At 30.6% G+C, this 16,684-nt stretch overlaps 2 protein-coding genes across 4 annotated transcripts; both read left to right on the top strand.

The window, feature by feature from the left end:
* Window positions 1-468: 468 nt before the first annotated feature.
* LOC130802315 (uncharacterized) lies at window positions 469-6,850 on the top strand. Of its 3 annotated transcripts, none has more exons than XM_057666274.1 (5): window positions 469-843; window positions 1,188-1,232; window positions 1,415-1,738; window positions 2,557-2,762; window positions 6,482-6,850. In XM_057666274.1, the coding sequence occupies exons 1-5, from the start codon at window positions 639-641 to the stop codon at window positions 6,668-6,670; spliced, it is 969 nt and encodes a 322-aa protein (XP_057522257.1). In that variant the 5' UTR covers window positions 469-638; the 3' UTR covers window positions 6,671-6,850. The 3 variants fall into 3 exon arrangements, with proteins under 3 accessions (XP_057522257.1, XP_057522255.1, XP_057522256.1); XM_057666272.1 differs by having other exon boundaries at window positions 477-843; window positions 6,470-6,850; XM_057666273.1 differs by having other exon boundaries at window positions 528-843; window positions 2,560-2,762; window positions 6,470-6,850.
* Window positions 6,851-10,681: 3,831 nt separating this feature from the next.
* On the top strand, window positions 10,682-16,615 carry LOC130802316 (uncharacterized). The gene is made up of 9 exons (XM_057666275.1): window positions 10,682-11,057; window positions 12,706-12,752; window positions 12,835-12,937; window positions 13,206-13,292; window positions 13,434-13,517; window positions 14,369-14,422; window positions 15,250-15,330; window positions 15,766-15,811; window positions 16,359-16,615. The coding sequence occupies exons 1-9, from the start codon at window positions 10,776-10,778 to the stop codon at window positions 16,412-16,414; spliced, it is 840 nt and encodes a 279-aa protein (XP_057522258.1). The 5' UTR covers window positions 10,682-10,775; the 3' UTR covers window positions 16,415-16,615.
* Window positions 16,616-16,684: the final 69 nt, after the last annotated feature.

The raw sequence follows: 16,684 nt of genomic DNA on the forward strand, positions 1-16,684 counted from the left end.
CAAAAATGAACGAGACAATTCTGTTGATTTTAACCATTCATTTTTACCATCTACTTAAGTTGTTTATTTTATCTTAATCTCCAACTAACTACAATTTAATTTTCATGAGACCGTCTCACCGTGAAATGGACTTATACAAGCAGCCTAATTAATGGTTTTTTTTTTTTGAAAAAAATTCATTAAGTAAATTAAAAACAATTTTTTTTTCAGTTTTTACAAAGTAAATATTGAGCCAACTCATATTAAGTCGTTTTACGATGAGACGGTCTTAATAAAGAAATTATCTTCAATTTTTACCGTAAATTTTTTGGGTTTTTTTGTCATAGAAACGAAGGGAGTATGAGTAAGTGGGACCAAACATAGTTTGTTAGAATTGGGGCTCAAAATGCAAACAATAATGCATGGTTGTGATGATACAATATATGAAGATGTATCATTCTCATCAATGTCACTTTCTAAGGATCATTATTTTTTAAATTCAATTTCCCATATAAAAAAACCGCCTTTTAGTAGCTGGACAGTAGTAATAAAAAGAGAGGATCTAAGGATTCTCTCATATGCCATTATACTTTCTTTTTTTCTTGTACATTACACATTTCTAAAGTAAGCAAATACAACTAAAACTAAGAAAATCATTCATGGAAGGTGCCCAACAACATAAGGCCGAGCAAGAATTCAATCTAAAAGAATGGCATCTTCGAGCTCGGATTAGTCGAGATAATCCGAGCTCGAGAAGATATTCAGCTTCTTATATTCGAAGTTTTCGAGAAGAATCAAGAACATCTTTTAAGTCGAATTTTACCATCTCTAGTACTGCCTCCTCTCCCGGCTACCATATAAAAGGTATGTATTATTAATAAAGTGTGTTCAATATTATTATTATTAGTCATAATCATAATCATAATATAAAATAATTTCAACTTTAAGGGTACGTAACATTTTTATAATAATCTAAAGTGATTGACTTGAAATCATGTTATCACTTAGTTTATAATAAAAGTCTTTAGTATCACTCTTATGTTATGTGTTTGATTTTCTCGGTAAGATGATTAATTTTTTTACCTTTTTATCTGTAGAATTTAGAGAACTTTTACTATGGTCTATATCTATATAAAGAGCAAAATTGGGATTATTCATATTAAACGACATTATTTAATGTTAATTATTTATTTTAAAATTGATTACAGATGAGATTGATCCTTCAACGTACTCATTCACCAAAGCACTCAAAGGTACACAAATATAATTATTATTTCTTGTTTCAATGAGATTGCTGCATTTCATCTCAAAATTTCATATTAGTTAATGTAAGTAATGTAGCAATTTCAGATGTAAAATTTATTTACTAAAAATTATATATTTAATTATAACATAATTTACTAATAAATTTTTTTTTTTTGAAATAATTAAAAAGCATTACAAGCAAAATCAGGATATGTATGGGAATGTGTATCACCAGAAGGATTTGCATTAAATTCAAAATGGGATGAAGCAGAAAGATACATATGTAATCCATTATCAGGAGAAGTTCCAATGGAATGTTTATCATCCAAAACGCTAAATGGGAGGTCGTTTCGAAGCTACATGGCTAGTAGAGTAACCATGTCTGCTCCTCTTGTTTATTCTATGCATCATAGAAAAACAAGCACTACTTCTAATTACCCTTCTATTAATAGTATGTCACCTCATGTCACTCTCCTTAAAGAACAACTTGTCAAACTTCCCTCTCTTGAACAAGGTAAATAATTTTCAATTTTTTAAATCAAATTTGTATAACATAATTTTACAGTTAATTCGCTTTTAAAATTTGTGATTTGTTTAAAAGGACCCTAAAATAGCCTAAAACCGACTATAATTTGCTTTTTTATTTGCGATTCGCAAGGAGATTAGTGAAAGAGATTAGTGAATCATGTGACATTGAATTGGATTAATTAAAATGTGACATTTCATGTAGTTCAATACACTAATTTTATCTTGAATTACCCATATGTATAACAAAAGTTTATAAAAATTTGATATTAATAATCTTTACATTGAGACGAATCTAACAAGATTTGACTTGACTATGTTATAACTAATAGATTGAAAACTAATCTCAAATTAAGTAAGATACATAAATAGTACAATATTTCTAATGTTACAGGTAATTTAAAACGAAAAAAGAAAACATAACTTTAAGACAGGGGGATTTTAGTTGAACAACTTTTAAAAATTTTATCTTTTATGTTCTATAAAAATCCGATCTTTACCTTATTTTTACTTTCAAAATAACTTCAGCATTATTTTAGCTTTTACAAATTTAACTTTACATTTCGCATAGTCCTTGTTAAGAAACCAACTGAATCAAAAGCTTAACCTCATGGTTAAAACTTTAAAATATATTATATACTCTAACTGTCCTTTAAATAAAAGAAAATGTCGATTTTTCTTAGGATAAATAAAAGGTGAAATTTTCAAAAAGTTGATCGCCTAGAGGTGTGATTTAATTAAGAATTAAATATTAATTTTTCTTTGGATTTTTTTTCTAATTCTATCTTTTATTTTTTGGGGTGAAAGAAGAGAAGAAAATGGTGGAAATCAAAACAAGAGATGTAGGGACACAAAGTAGCTTAATTACAGAGGACAGTTCAAGTAGTCCAAGTCCCACATCAACTCCTTCAATTAAAGAGAGAAAGACAATGTTTTGTGAAGAAACTGAAGATGGTGATACTCAAAATTCAAGCTCTAGTATTAATAATATTAAATTGAATCCTAAAGAAGAGGTATGTCCTTCATTACATGTCTTATTATGTTACACTTTTTCTCATATAATATTGTAAATTTAAAGGGATAAAAAATATAATAAAAATAATATTAACGTGTCTTATTGGTAACTTGTAAGAGGTCAGACGGGTTTAATTAGTTATAAGAAATAAAGTATAAAGTCAATTATAAGAGATCGTTTAATTTTTTAGAAATTAAATATGCTACCAATTGATTGCTACGCATCTATATGACCCACTTTTCATGTTCTGTTTTTATGAACTTATTATTAATAGCGTAATATTATTTTATAAAATATCACTATTTATTTATAAAAATCTAAAAAATTTTGTTAATTAACAAGTGAAGTAGGAGTATTAAATCAGAAAATAAGTCAACCCTCTAATTAAATAAGAATGAGGGTAAATATTTTAAATTCGAAAATAAGTATGATAAGTCAACTCTATTTTTTTTATTATTTCATCATTTAAAAGTTGTATCTGGTGGCAGCATGAGGAATTTCTTGTTTCAAATATATGAATGAATATGTAAAAAAGATAATATATTAAATGTCTTTTATCACATGTCTCCATAACATATTTTCAAATGATTTCATTAATAAGAGGCTTTTCAGCTTGAATTTTGCTTCTATATTATTACTTGTACATATATAGATCACCAAATCACATCTTTAACCCAATTATGAGAAAACTGTCCTAGTCTTAGACAATGTATTGTGTAATATTAATTAAATTGTTCAATATATAACACAAAAAAAAATAATAATCGAATTGGTTCAGCACATACATAAAGATGAATGACTAAACTAGTATTCAGAATATCTCTTTTTTCGGTATAGTCTATTATGAACATGTCCACATATTTTTATTGTGCAACATTTTATTCCTTAATCTTTCATTCACAAACCAATATTTCTCGCTCTCCAATCCACTTAGTCAAATTCCTTAAATTTAAGGTTGATGCACCCGATTTTAGCATGCACTAAGTCGATTCTTATATCACCAAATATCATCTACAACTTAACATAAATAAAAAATGCACATAATTTAATAAATCATTTTAATGTAATTAATTATTATAATCTGATGTCAAATAACTATAAATCTTCGCTACCCAATAATAAAAATAGAATTTAGTAGTATTATACGTCAAAGAACTATGAATGGAGTAAATTTTCCTAATTCTACACATGATTCATCCGACATTGAGTTCACCACAAAAGGATGGCATATATATATAATATATGGAGAAGAAGAACCAAGAGTTCCCCATAATTATTCCCCCATGCCACTTTTTGACAAGGAAATGTCCTAATATCTAAAGGTGTATTTCTCAAGATGAAAGGGAACTCCACCACTCAACTGGGACAGTGCCCTTAATAGAATGGGGACCTTATACATACTATTTGGTCCACCACGACTGTGCCAACTTACAAACTTGGTGCAAACTTCTAAATATCCCTCACCATTTGCTTTGGACTACTAATGCTTTCATTGAATTTCTCCTTTCCGTCTAATATACTAATTCAATTGTTAATATTTTTAATCACGTATAATAAAAAATATAAAAATTTAATATTAATAATCTTTACAATAACACGATTAAAATAAGATCTCATTTGATTATATTTTAACTTATAGATTAAAATTTAATCATAAATTAAAAGTGGTGAATAAATAGTGTCATATTTTCTAATATTACAACTAAAAATTAGGTAGTTTTAAACACATCTAAAGTATCATACAAGATTTTAATCAACTATTAGGGGTCATTGATTTTTTCTATTTAGGTGTAAGACCGATGAATCCCCAATAGGTAAAGAAGAGAGAAACTTGATCCTTATAGGCGGTTAGAATCGTTCCACAACATTAGATATAAGCTAAAAAAAATTCAATCATTAAGTCAGACCCTTGATTCTAATTAATTATATGGAAATTCTATATAGTAGCATCGAACTTTCATGAAAAGTCAGTCGTAGTACTTTTGTAAGATTTTTTCATATGGTAGCATTCAGTTTATGCGTGCCTTATCCAACTGCTATAACATTATCCGTTATATTCTTGTTAATTTTTGTTTGATTCACCATTTTGACATTTCTACCCTTATTAAGTGTTGGTTCTTGTCTTTATAGTTTTCCTAAGCATTTGAGAACGTTGATAAATTAAATGGTGAATTAAACGTCAAAATGATGAATTAAACATTTAAGAGCATAAAAATGGTTAGGGCAAATTATAAAGACAAGAACCAGCCCTTAAAGTGTAGAAACGTCAAAATGGTGAATTAAACGGAAATTGACAAGAATTTAAACGACGGTTAGATAAGGCATAAACTGGATGCTACCATGTGGAAAAATCTTACAAAAGTGCTACATACTGGCGTTTCATAAAAGTTTGATACTAGCATGTGGAATTTCCGTTAATTATAAAAGGTTTAAATATTGGTTTACATGAATTTTACTTTAGTTTGAATATATTTTTTGAAACTACTTCTGATTTCGATTTCTAAGAAAAATTAAACTTGACATTGAAAATTACTGCGTATTCTTTCATTGTAGATCTCAGAAAAGATGATAATGGTTGATGAGTTAGTTAGGGGCCGTCTTGTTAAATTTTTGGTCCCAGGGTGAAAGATAAAGAGCCCCTAAAAATTAATTCGTAGTAAATATTATAATATTCATTTTGTTTTGTATTGTTGATATTTTAACAATTTTATAAAAACAAAAACCTAATAACTCATTATATAACAAAAAACATAAATTATATCCAAATTTAATTCAAATTATGATTAATCTTTTATATGAAAAAAATTTAAGCCCTAAAAAATTTAAAGCCCTGAAAAATAGCCCGCTTTAACCTTGCTTATGGAGTGCCTCATAAGTAACATACATACACTAGATTCAAATGATCATGTGCAAAGAGGAGAAAAATATCAATTTGATGAGAAATTTAAGGGAATTTGAAATAAGTGGTTACAATGACTAGAAGTTAAATTTTGTTAATGGTACCACATTGTATAAGTTAGTGAATAGTGGGTGCTCTTTGTTTTTGTTGTTCATTATGCTTCAAGTTACCATTCTCACAATTTGAGAAAGATCTTTAGGAAAAAAAAAAATGTTAATAGATTTATTATGCTTTGTACTTTTGTATTTGTGAGAGCTTTCAATATAGTGAGTAAAGGGGATTTTCATAAAATTACTTTCTTCTATTCTAATTAAATGTTTCTGACATCAGTGTTAGATAAAGGAAAAGGAACTGTATATAAATAGAAGGAGTAAGTAAAAAAAGTGATAATTTAATGTGTAGATCAAATAGATTTAGTCCAATTTATTTTTATTGCTCACTTTTCCTTGATATTCCATTCACATGTCCACACTTTCCACCTTTCACTCAACTTGAACAAACACTCTAGCGAACTCACTCTTTAAATTTAAGGTTTGTGCACAGTTTGCATTAAGTCTATCCAAGATCAATTGTAACTCACAGTAATGAAAAAACATTTCCAAATAATAAATATGACATTTGATATGAATATATTAAAAAAAAATAAAATGAAACATTTGATATGAATATTTGAACTATAATAAAAGCAATTAAATTAACAAAAATTATATTTTACTCTTATTATTTGATTGTAAGTTGAGAGTACATACTACATAACATCCATGCATAATTAACTCAAAGTTATTTCTTTTTTTCTTTCTGAAAAGTGTACTATGCAGGTGGAAGTGAAAATAACAAGAGAAGAAGAAGAAACAAAAAGAAGAATAAAAGAAAATGGGAACAACAAGAAGAAAATAGGGCAATTCTGTATCTGCAGGCAAAATAATGGGTGCTTACAATTATCATGGAGCAGCTTCGGGATAAATAATAAGAAAAGAGAGAAAAAAAACCTTAAATCAAAAAATTAAATTCAATTATTGTACTATTTAGAATAAATTATTTTTTCATTTTATGGCAAGAGTAAGACCAAGAGTATATATAGAAGTATTAAACAAAATTTCATAATTGCCATGCATGCATATTAATTACTTCCAAAATGTTCAATTTATAAATGATTGAGTATAAAATCAATTTTCAGGATTTAAATATTTAAATGTATATTTCAATAATCAGTTTAAATTTTATTCACCTGCTTTTTTTATTTTAATGTAATTTTTTGTGTTTGTACTATTAAAAGAGCATAAACTATTTTTTAAGGAAAACTTTGAGTATAAAATCAATTTTGAGGCATTAACTATTACATGTATATTTCAATAACGAGTTTAAATTTTATTCACATGTTTTTTTATTTTAATGTAAATTTTTTTGTTTGTACTATTAAAAAAGCATAAATCACTTTTTTAGAAAAATTTTGAGTTTAAATCTCGTTACTCCATTGGCTTTTTTCAATCCGCCTATCCTAATTAAAAAAAGGAATAAGAAAAATACTAATTAACATACTTATAAGCCAATACTTGCCTTATAGTATGAAGTATTTTTATAAAAGTAATCAATAGCTTATAGTATGAGCAAGTTGGTAAGTTGGTTAGTTACCTTTGTACTAGAAAAAGGAAAAGAAGCATCAAATTACAAATGTGTAGGGAATACATAATTGGGATTTTGTGATGTAAATGTAAGTGGTTTTTTTGTTTAATTGTTTAAAATAACACATTAAATTATATAAAAAATTAAAATATAATATGTGCACGTGAAGAAACTAAGTATTTGTGTTTCTATAGACCTTAACTGACCCCTATGGAATTGGATGTATATACTACATATGTATTCCTTTTTAACAGCTTTAGGGGGTTACTTTAGCTAGCCCTAGAAGGCTAAAACCTAGATAATGATAAATGGTGATGCTACTTTTTATGTCACTACAAACGAAAGAACATAAATTGCATTGCCACATCAAATTATGTTGGCAAATTTGTCTTTTATTTATTGCAATGAGGTATTTTGGAATCTTAAATGCATCACCATCCCCATCATCATCATCATCATCATCTTGGATTAGAGATAGACGCTTAAAGATAGACTAAACTACATAAAAGTATCAAAATACTTTTATTCATAAAAGTTGTTTTTCCCATCCATAATATTTATAATCTAGTATATTTAAATTTGTAGATCACTAATAATATTGGTAAGCAATTAACTCAACCAAAAAATGAAATCGATGGTTGAAATTCTCTAAATATGGTATATATTTTAAGACGTCTCATTACATAAGAGTTCTTTGTATTAAAAGTGTGGATGATATTCAAACTCATAGTCTCTTGTCACACGTTGGCCTCTAATACTATATTAAGAAACTAATTTATTGAATGCTTGAATTGATAGTTGAGGTTCTGATGTATGAACTTTGTACTATATTTTTATGCTCCTTTCCCTTGCATTTTATGGCATTCTGATGTGTGATTTCGCATTTTCCATGTGGTTTTACGCTTGGTTGGAGTTTCTGTGTGTCTTTGATTATTTTAGGCCATTTTACTCCACTCTTGTATTGGAAGCGGATCACTCCTGGGCATTAGGATGCGTGCTTCGAGATTTGGCAGAGTTCAAGACCGCACTACGACACGTTTGTGAGCTCACGGATCCATTCGGATATGCTTTTAGTCTCGTTGGATGTCGTTTGTACTTTTGCCGCGTTCTAATGAAGAAGAGTAAGCATAAGATGATGGGCCCGGGCGGGTATTTTCATACCCGGGCGATTTCAAGTGAGAAATAGGAATGTAAGCCTCCAAGCCCAGGAACCGGTCGGGTATACTTTAAACCCGGTCGGGTCTGTCAATAATCACTTGCATGAATGTTCAGCTTACGGACCCCGTCCGGTCTTGCTTAAACCCGGTCAGGTCCTGCGATTTCTGCTCTCTGGAAACTCTCAGCACGCGGACCCGGTCCGATCTTCCAGAAACCTGGTCCGGTCCTGCTTTAATAACCGTTTTTCCGCACAGTTTTTTATTTAATGATTAGGGAATGTAATAGAAAAAGGGGGGAGTAACATTTTCTCTGTTTTGGGGGAGACTTTTAATTCTTCACTTTAGAAGAAAAACTTTGTAACTTTCAATTACTTTCGTTCATTGGTATTCAACTTCAAGTATTAATTCTTTATCCTTTCATTGTTATTACTTTTAATCATGTTTTCTTTAATTAATTCTTGTTTTGATGCAATTGATATGTGTGAGTAGTTTCTTAATCTAGGGTTAGATGGAACCCTAGCCATGATGTTAATGATGAATTATTGAATCCCAATCCCTTTTTGTTATGCATAATCCTTGTTCATGCTTGGTTTCTTATGCTAGTTAACTCATGTATTTTTAATAGAAATTTTAGAAATTGTGGTTAACGATTCATTCAATTGCTAACGAAAGTTAGAGTTGAGTGAATTGCCTTTTAGATCAAGGGCTTGATAATCTTCATGAGAATAAATAGATTTGATTGTTGGATCTTATAGAATACTATGCTCAATGTCATTACTATACTTGATTCCATGAAAATAGGTTTGATAGTATGGTAGTGAAGCTAATAGTCTTCGAAAGGAGTTATTAGTATCTTTAATGGTGTATTTATCCTATTGAACTTGGTTATGATTGTTGTAGGGGTAGTAGGATCTCATTGTCATCATATCATGCTAGTGGGGAAATTTATCCCTAGATGTTTTAGTATCATTGATTTACCTTGTTAATTTAATTGTTTGTATTCTAGTCATTTAGTTAGTTTAGACATATATTCTCCAAATTTGTGTGTTACTTAGGATCAACTGGTAGCCGGAAAATAATCATTTACTATATTGTTCCCTGTAGATTCGACCCTAACTGCTGCTATACTAGTTGTATATTAGAAATTGTTTGGTAGTACATAAACGACCTATCAGATTCTATAATATGTCATATACTTTAACAAAGACTTTACTACTTCATTCTAGATTAGGAAATTTATTTTTAATATGAAATAATTATGTGGTCTCTGTATATATCAATCACTATATATGTGATCAAGTGTTAGAAAATGTTTAGTGTTAAAAGCATAATTGAAAATGACCTTTTTATTTACTCGACTCTATTATCCTAGCTAAACTAGAGAAAGTCACTTATTGCTTTTGAATCCATGTATAAAGCACTTCTCACGGTGAGATTATCTAATATAAGATTCACAAATTTTTAAATGAGGCAATCTTATGGTGAGATCATCTTTATTGGTCAGGCGTATGTACATTTAGTGTGTTAAAGTGATTACTTATAATTTTGAAGTGATTGATCAGAGAAATAGACTAATTATGAGAATCTATCTTATGGTGAAACGATCATATAAAAAACGAGTTATATAAGAATATGTGTAAATAATTATGATAGAAAAGAAAAGAAAAATTTCTAGTACAATGGTATGGAGTCTCCAAACAACCAACAAAACCTCTCCCGAGTGACCGTTATTATAAGAGACGGTTTTCCAGGCTCAGGCCCAATAATTAAAAAGAAAAAAATTTAAAAACTCACGCGCACGGTTAAGCCTATTTGGAGTTGGTGTTATAACCTATTTATAACCTATTAAAGTTGGTATTTTGAGATGGTGTTATAACTTATTAAAGTTGATATTATAACCTATTTGGAGATGCTAACTTTAATAGGTTATTATACCAACTTTAACATGTTATACTACCAATTTGAATAGGTTATAATACCAACTCCAAATAGGATTACACAACACGTATTTTTCTAATAGTTGTTTTTCTAAGTAATAATGAGCCAGCCCATTTGAGATACGCCTCTTATAAGACGGTCTCAAGTATGAATTTGTGAACAACCAAAGCAACCATTTGAGACATGAAACCAGATTGGGCTGCCCAAAATTTAAATCCAAACGGCCTAAAAGCGAAAAGCCCAATAAAACTCTTTTTCGGACCTCATAAAATAATGAGTAGAGAAGGAAGTGACAAGTAATCAATCTTTCTATGGAGTACAAATGTAACAATTTGGCGGTTGAAAATCGTTTAATTTGATTTTATCTCTCCTAAATCTCTCCAAATCGGCATCAATGGCGGTTTCTCCTCTCTACGTTTGCCGCAACTATTTTCTCTCTCCTACTGGATATCATCATAATCAGTTCCAACTATCCACCATTACTAAGCTTCCCTCTGTTTCTTCTTCTTCTTCTTCTTCTTCTGCTATATTACTCAAAAATCGACTCAATTTCTCGTCTAAACGGCAGCGTTTTGTGCTTGTAGCTCAAGCTGTAGATTCTTCTTCTTCTTCACCTTCAACAGCTTCTACCACCGACAAATCGATTGTTCCTGATGATCAGTTTTCCCTCTCTAAGGTAGTAGTTTTACTAATTCTTTTTTTTTTAGTTTGTTTGACCTTATTTATTGTTTTGCTTGAATTATTTCGTTATTTATTATTTTTTCGTGTTTATTCTGTTCTTGGATTATTGTTGAGTGATGAATTGGTGATGATATTGAGCGTTTCATATAGTCAAGATGACATTGGAATCAGTTGTATGCTGGTATTTATGTTATCACACCAATTGATTGGAATTGAGATTTACTCATCAAACTGAAATAAATAGAAAGTAAATTATTAGAATTTATTAAGCATTAATATGAGAGATCGAAAGTAATGTGAAAAACTGTTTAGGAATGAATTGAATCATAGCTAAGTTGTGAAGAGCACGCTTTCAGCTCACCGAATTAATTTATAATTTTCATCTAAACAATTCTCTTACTCTTTAAAGCAAGTTTCAGGCTATAATTAGACATTGACTGCTAGGCAGTATCAAAAGCAAGTCAGCTAACCATATAAACATTTTCACTGTGTAAAATAAGTTGTCAGGATACATCGACCAGGACTCCAAAGGAATGATAAGCAAAAAGTATACCAATTTATAAGCTTCAGGATTTAGCCATGATAGACCAAGATGGAAAAGAACTAACAGGTTTGGAGAAGTTAAGGACATATAAAATAAGTGAAGAGAACACAATCATTGGTAAACCACCTTATACATGAATTTTGTGTTGCAGAAATTATGGAAAACTAAGTGTGGCACAAGTGTGGATGTGAAAATGTTTCTAATTATAGGAAAATAAAGTATGATTCTTCATATATTTTGTGATTAAATTGGGTATCAAGTGTTATGTTTAGAATAAGCACAGATTATGCTAATTTATAAGCTTCAGGATTAACCATGATTGACCAAGATGGAACAGAACTAATAAGTTTGGAGAAGTATAGGACACATAAAATAAGGTGATGAGATCGCATCCATTAGGAGATCTCGACCACCTCTTTGGCTCTGACAAGCTTTTGCGTTGGAGATTTTATGGAAGTAACTAAGTATGGCACAATTGTGGATGTGAAAATGTTTCTATTTATAGGATAATAAAGAATGAATCTTATATTAAATGATTATATTGGGTATCAAGTGTCATTTTTAGAAATTGGTTGTCTTGAATGTATGTCACGCGTCAACATTCTAAATTTTTCTTGAAGTTCTAAATGAGACTTTCACGACTCCACTCTTGTTACCTTACTGTGCATCCTTCCCTTTATAATACGGGAATTTATTCACTTATTTCCCTCATGAATTCACATTTATATTGTTGTTTAGAAATGGAGGGAATATTGGATTAGGGACCAGATACCTTTGCTTATTTGATCATTTGATGGTTTAAGAGAACGAGGGGATGCAAACCTAGGTTATTTTATATCAAGTATGACTGTGCCTGGATAGTTTAGATTCAGGTTTGAAACCCAAAGGGCATGAATTTTTATGAGATACTCGTGATCTTAGAGACACATTTCTATAAATGACCCGATGCCTGGGTGGGGAATATGTGCGTGTCTCTCAGATGTGAACTTTACTGCACTTGTTTAGTCGGTAAATGCTGAATTATTTCATGTGTTATATGCACAAGTGATTAAAGTTGTTCTCTACCATAACTAAAGTGGGACTATCTTTCACTTTTCAGATTTCTTTAGGTGTCGTGGGACTTGGAAGTGGACTCACACTACTTTCGTAAGAGCTTTGATGGTTATATGTATTCAATTTTTGTTCAAGCATATAGATAATTATCTACACACATGTTCATGTCATGCAGGTATGGCTTTGGTGCTTACTTTAATATACTTCCTGGATCAGAATGGTCAGCAATAATGTTGACTTACGGTTTCCCCGTTGCAGTTATTGGCATGGCCCTCAAGGTGAAATTTATTGACTTGCACATCATGGATGAAATTAATGCAATAATTTGGACTTCCATATCAACCAGTGTTGATAAATGTGCCAAGGAAGTAGATTGTGGTTGAAAATCTTGCATTTTATTGTAGCTTATCCGGATCAGTATTTCGAGTTTATGATGCTTTAATGACTTGGTCAACCATAACACATAATAATTACTCCTTATTAAACTTGCTTGGAAATTTTTATGTGATATTTGTTCAATCATAATTTCGTTATTCACTTTTGTAGTATGCAGAACTAAAACCTGTTCCATGTGTAACTTATTTTAATGCTCAAATGTTGCGGGATAAGTGTGCTACTGAAGTTCTTAAGCAGGTTAGTTTCAATTGAGTGGAAACTTTAAAGTGAAACCATAGGTTTACATATTCTCCTTTGTTCTATGCATTTAACTCTGTATGGCTAATAATTTTATTTGCTTTGCTGATATTTGATGAACTGCCTGCTGCGACCTTTTAGGTGAAGACTGATGTTACAAGATTTCGTTATGGAGATGAACAACATCTTGATGAGGCTTTGAAACGAATTTTCCAATATGGTCAGGTATGTTGTCTGATAATTATTTTACCTAACTGGTTAACACTATAAAAGAATATTTTCAGTTGTTAAATTGTGCGAGGCCATTTACAGTACCATGGACCTCTGTTTAATAGTGTTTTGCTACTATTTCAAAATTCATTCTATTATTTTCTTTCTTTCTATTCTTTCCTTTCCAACATTTTGTAGAAGGATTAATATATGATCTTGCACATATAGAAAATATTTAGTATCAATCATTTCCGAAGTTTGTCTCTAACAGTGCATTTTCCACTCAGTTGATTTGACAGACAAAGATCACTTGTGTGCATGAAATTTTAGAACCACCTACTATTTGCTAATATTAACAACTATGTATGGGAAAGTCACTTAAGTGTTCCGGGAATCATATCTTGGTTTTGGTTAATTTTAGTTCTTGAGTATATGTAAATACCTTGACAATCTAATTTAAATTTTTATATACGGGTTATTTCGGCTCGGATCGAGTCATATATACTTGGTTTTGGTTAATCAGGTCAATTTTGGACGGCTCTAGGAAAGAGTAAAAAGAAATTCTTGTCTAGTTCTGAACCTAATATTTTCCTTTTGAAGTGAAATTTAAAATAATTTGGCACCTCTACAAGGTCAAATCATTGTGAATTACCTTAATGGTTAATGGTCTGATGGATAAGTTACCATGGTTATCTATAAATTAGCTGTTATATCAATCTTGAAATTTGAATTTTAATCGACCAAAGAAAATGATATGAGCAAACTTGTAAGTCGTAAAAGAGCTAACATTTCTTTCACCGGAGAGCTTATGAAGTTAGACTTTTGTTTCGTATAATGAAATTTGCTTTGATGTATCTTACGTGTAGGGTGGAGGTATTCCAAGGAGAAGTGCTCCAATCCTTCAAATGATCCGTGAAGAAGTATGTTTTCTTTTCATACCCTTCTGATTTTTTACTGTTAGAAATTTGTAGCTTGTTTATAAGTATTATGAAATGAAAAGACAAGTTTTTATATATCACCAAAAAGAATCTATACATTAAGTACATTGTAAACACAGCAAAACATGGAAATTTGGGAAGGGCTTACCTTCTAAGAAGGGCCTCCTTTCCCAAACTCCATTACAAATGCAAATGATTCAACCACTGACTATTTCTGCCGCTCACTTTCTTAGGTAATACAGAATTCACCCTCATTTCTACTTTTTCCCCTAATTCCTTCTATCACTTCTACTGGAGCCTTAACATGATATGGTAAAGCATAGCTACAGTTGCTTCTTATAATACCTTCTTAAACCAGCCCTTACATGCCTTTTTGCATCCACGTGCTATTGGTTGTTAATGATCTGACATCTGAGTTGTATATTTGGATTTATTTTAGATTTGGCTTTTATGTGTTCACTTTCCTTTTCTAAACGTATCTTCACTACTACACCCACCAGATAATGTCCGAGTAAAGTTGTAATTGTTCTTTGGTTTGCATTCATGTATTTGTGGAACTTGTTTCTTCTTTAGGTTTCAATGTATGCCACTGTTGTTTTGTTCTGTTCTAGAAGTTAAATATTGAATTGATATTTAGCATGTAAAAACTTCAACTGTTTTCCATGCCATTCCGTGAAAATGACGATTGTACATATTGGCATCAGATCTTTTCTTGTCATAATAACTGCTTTCTCAGATAGAACTGGCAAAAGTGAATGAATTTAGATATGATCATGTTGTGAATTCAAGCTTGTGTACCATCTGTCCAGGTGACTGAAGATGGCAAATATTGCTTAGTGTTGGTGTTTGAAGCAAAAACTCTGCAGCTCTCAGATTTTGAACAAAGACAGGTAAGATAAAATGTTTGTTAGTATCTTTGTTGGTGAAGATACCCTCTTCCAGAGCATTAGCTTTTCTAGCCTGAAACTGGTTTTTACGTGATGATGTCCTTTTAACTTGCATCATGCTCCATGCAAAGCCTTAATCCCAAAAGATTGGGGTTGGCTACATTAACCAATAGATCATTTTCTATGGTCGTTCATGTGGATTCTTCTTCTCCATTCGCATCATGCACCAAAGTTAATTAACCACAAAGTTTGGGACTCCACAAAAACTGAAGTTGTAAATCTCGTGTCAAAACAGGTGTGCAAAATTTAGCGTATAGGGTATCAGTGTGAACCAATCTAAATCTCCTCGTCTTGGTTATTCACGCAAAATGTTTAATTCTTTGGACCAGTGATAGCTACTCCATTGAACTATAAATTATTGCCTCTTTTTTTTCTCAGGCAAAATTTGCATCATTCTTTGGACCAGGAATCACTGCTGAAGTTGGTAAGTGATACTTCTATTAATCTTCTTCCCTATTTGATCAGCTTTACTGCAAATCTGTTTTTACCGGTAAAAGATTAAATCTCAAATGTTTTGCCTTGCTTGTTAAATATGAAGTTAAATCATCTGATTCTTTCTAAACTAGACCAGCATAATTTTAGCCTCCATCGAAATCAATATTAGAACAAAATTAGTAGTGTTAACCAAAAGTAGTATTCTTGTTACCAAAAACTCGAGCAAAGTTGTTAGTAAACACCAAATTATTCTGTCTAGCATGCATTAGGAAAGAAGCTTACCATCTATCGTAAACACCAAAGCAAGAAAGTTCAATAGTAATTTTTTTCGATGCTAACATTTTATTAACTTAACTAAGCTGTACTTGAAACCGCTAGAACCATATTTGAGCCAAGTCTCTATATTGATCCATAATCAAAACTCGTATCATGTATAGTACTTAATGATGATAATTGCGACCAGACGAACTATCCTGTGCTTTCAAAGATTTTATAGCAAACCCTAGATGCTTCACTGAGTTATTTTCGTTTCACAGGGAAAGCAGGAAATGATCTTTACGAAGTTCGTCTGATATCTAATACACAAGCGTAACGGAGTAGTCTACCGTAAAGAAAGAACTCAGTCTTCTAGCAGCCTGATTGTAGGCTATGTGAGATTTTTGTATAGTTGTTTATAGGAGTACATAGAAAAAATACTACTAGCTTGTTCATATGCCTTTGGATTATATGTCTAACCTTATATTATAAGATACTAATATCATATTCAATTATAATTGTTGGTTATTTCATATGATACTACCTTTGTACAATTAAATTAATTAGTAAAATTAAAAGTTCATTGAGAAAAGAAGTTGATATTAGT

Source organism: Amaranthus tricolor, chromosome 16 (assembly GCF_026212465.1).
Source record: "Amaranthus tricolor cultivar Red isolate AtriRed21 chromosome 16, ASM2621246v1, whole genome shotgun sequence".
NCBI lineage: Eukaryota > Viridiplantae > Streptophyta > Magnoliopsida > Caryophyllales > Amaranthaceae > Amaranthus > Amaranthus tricolor.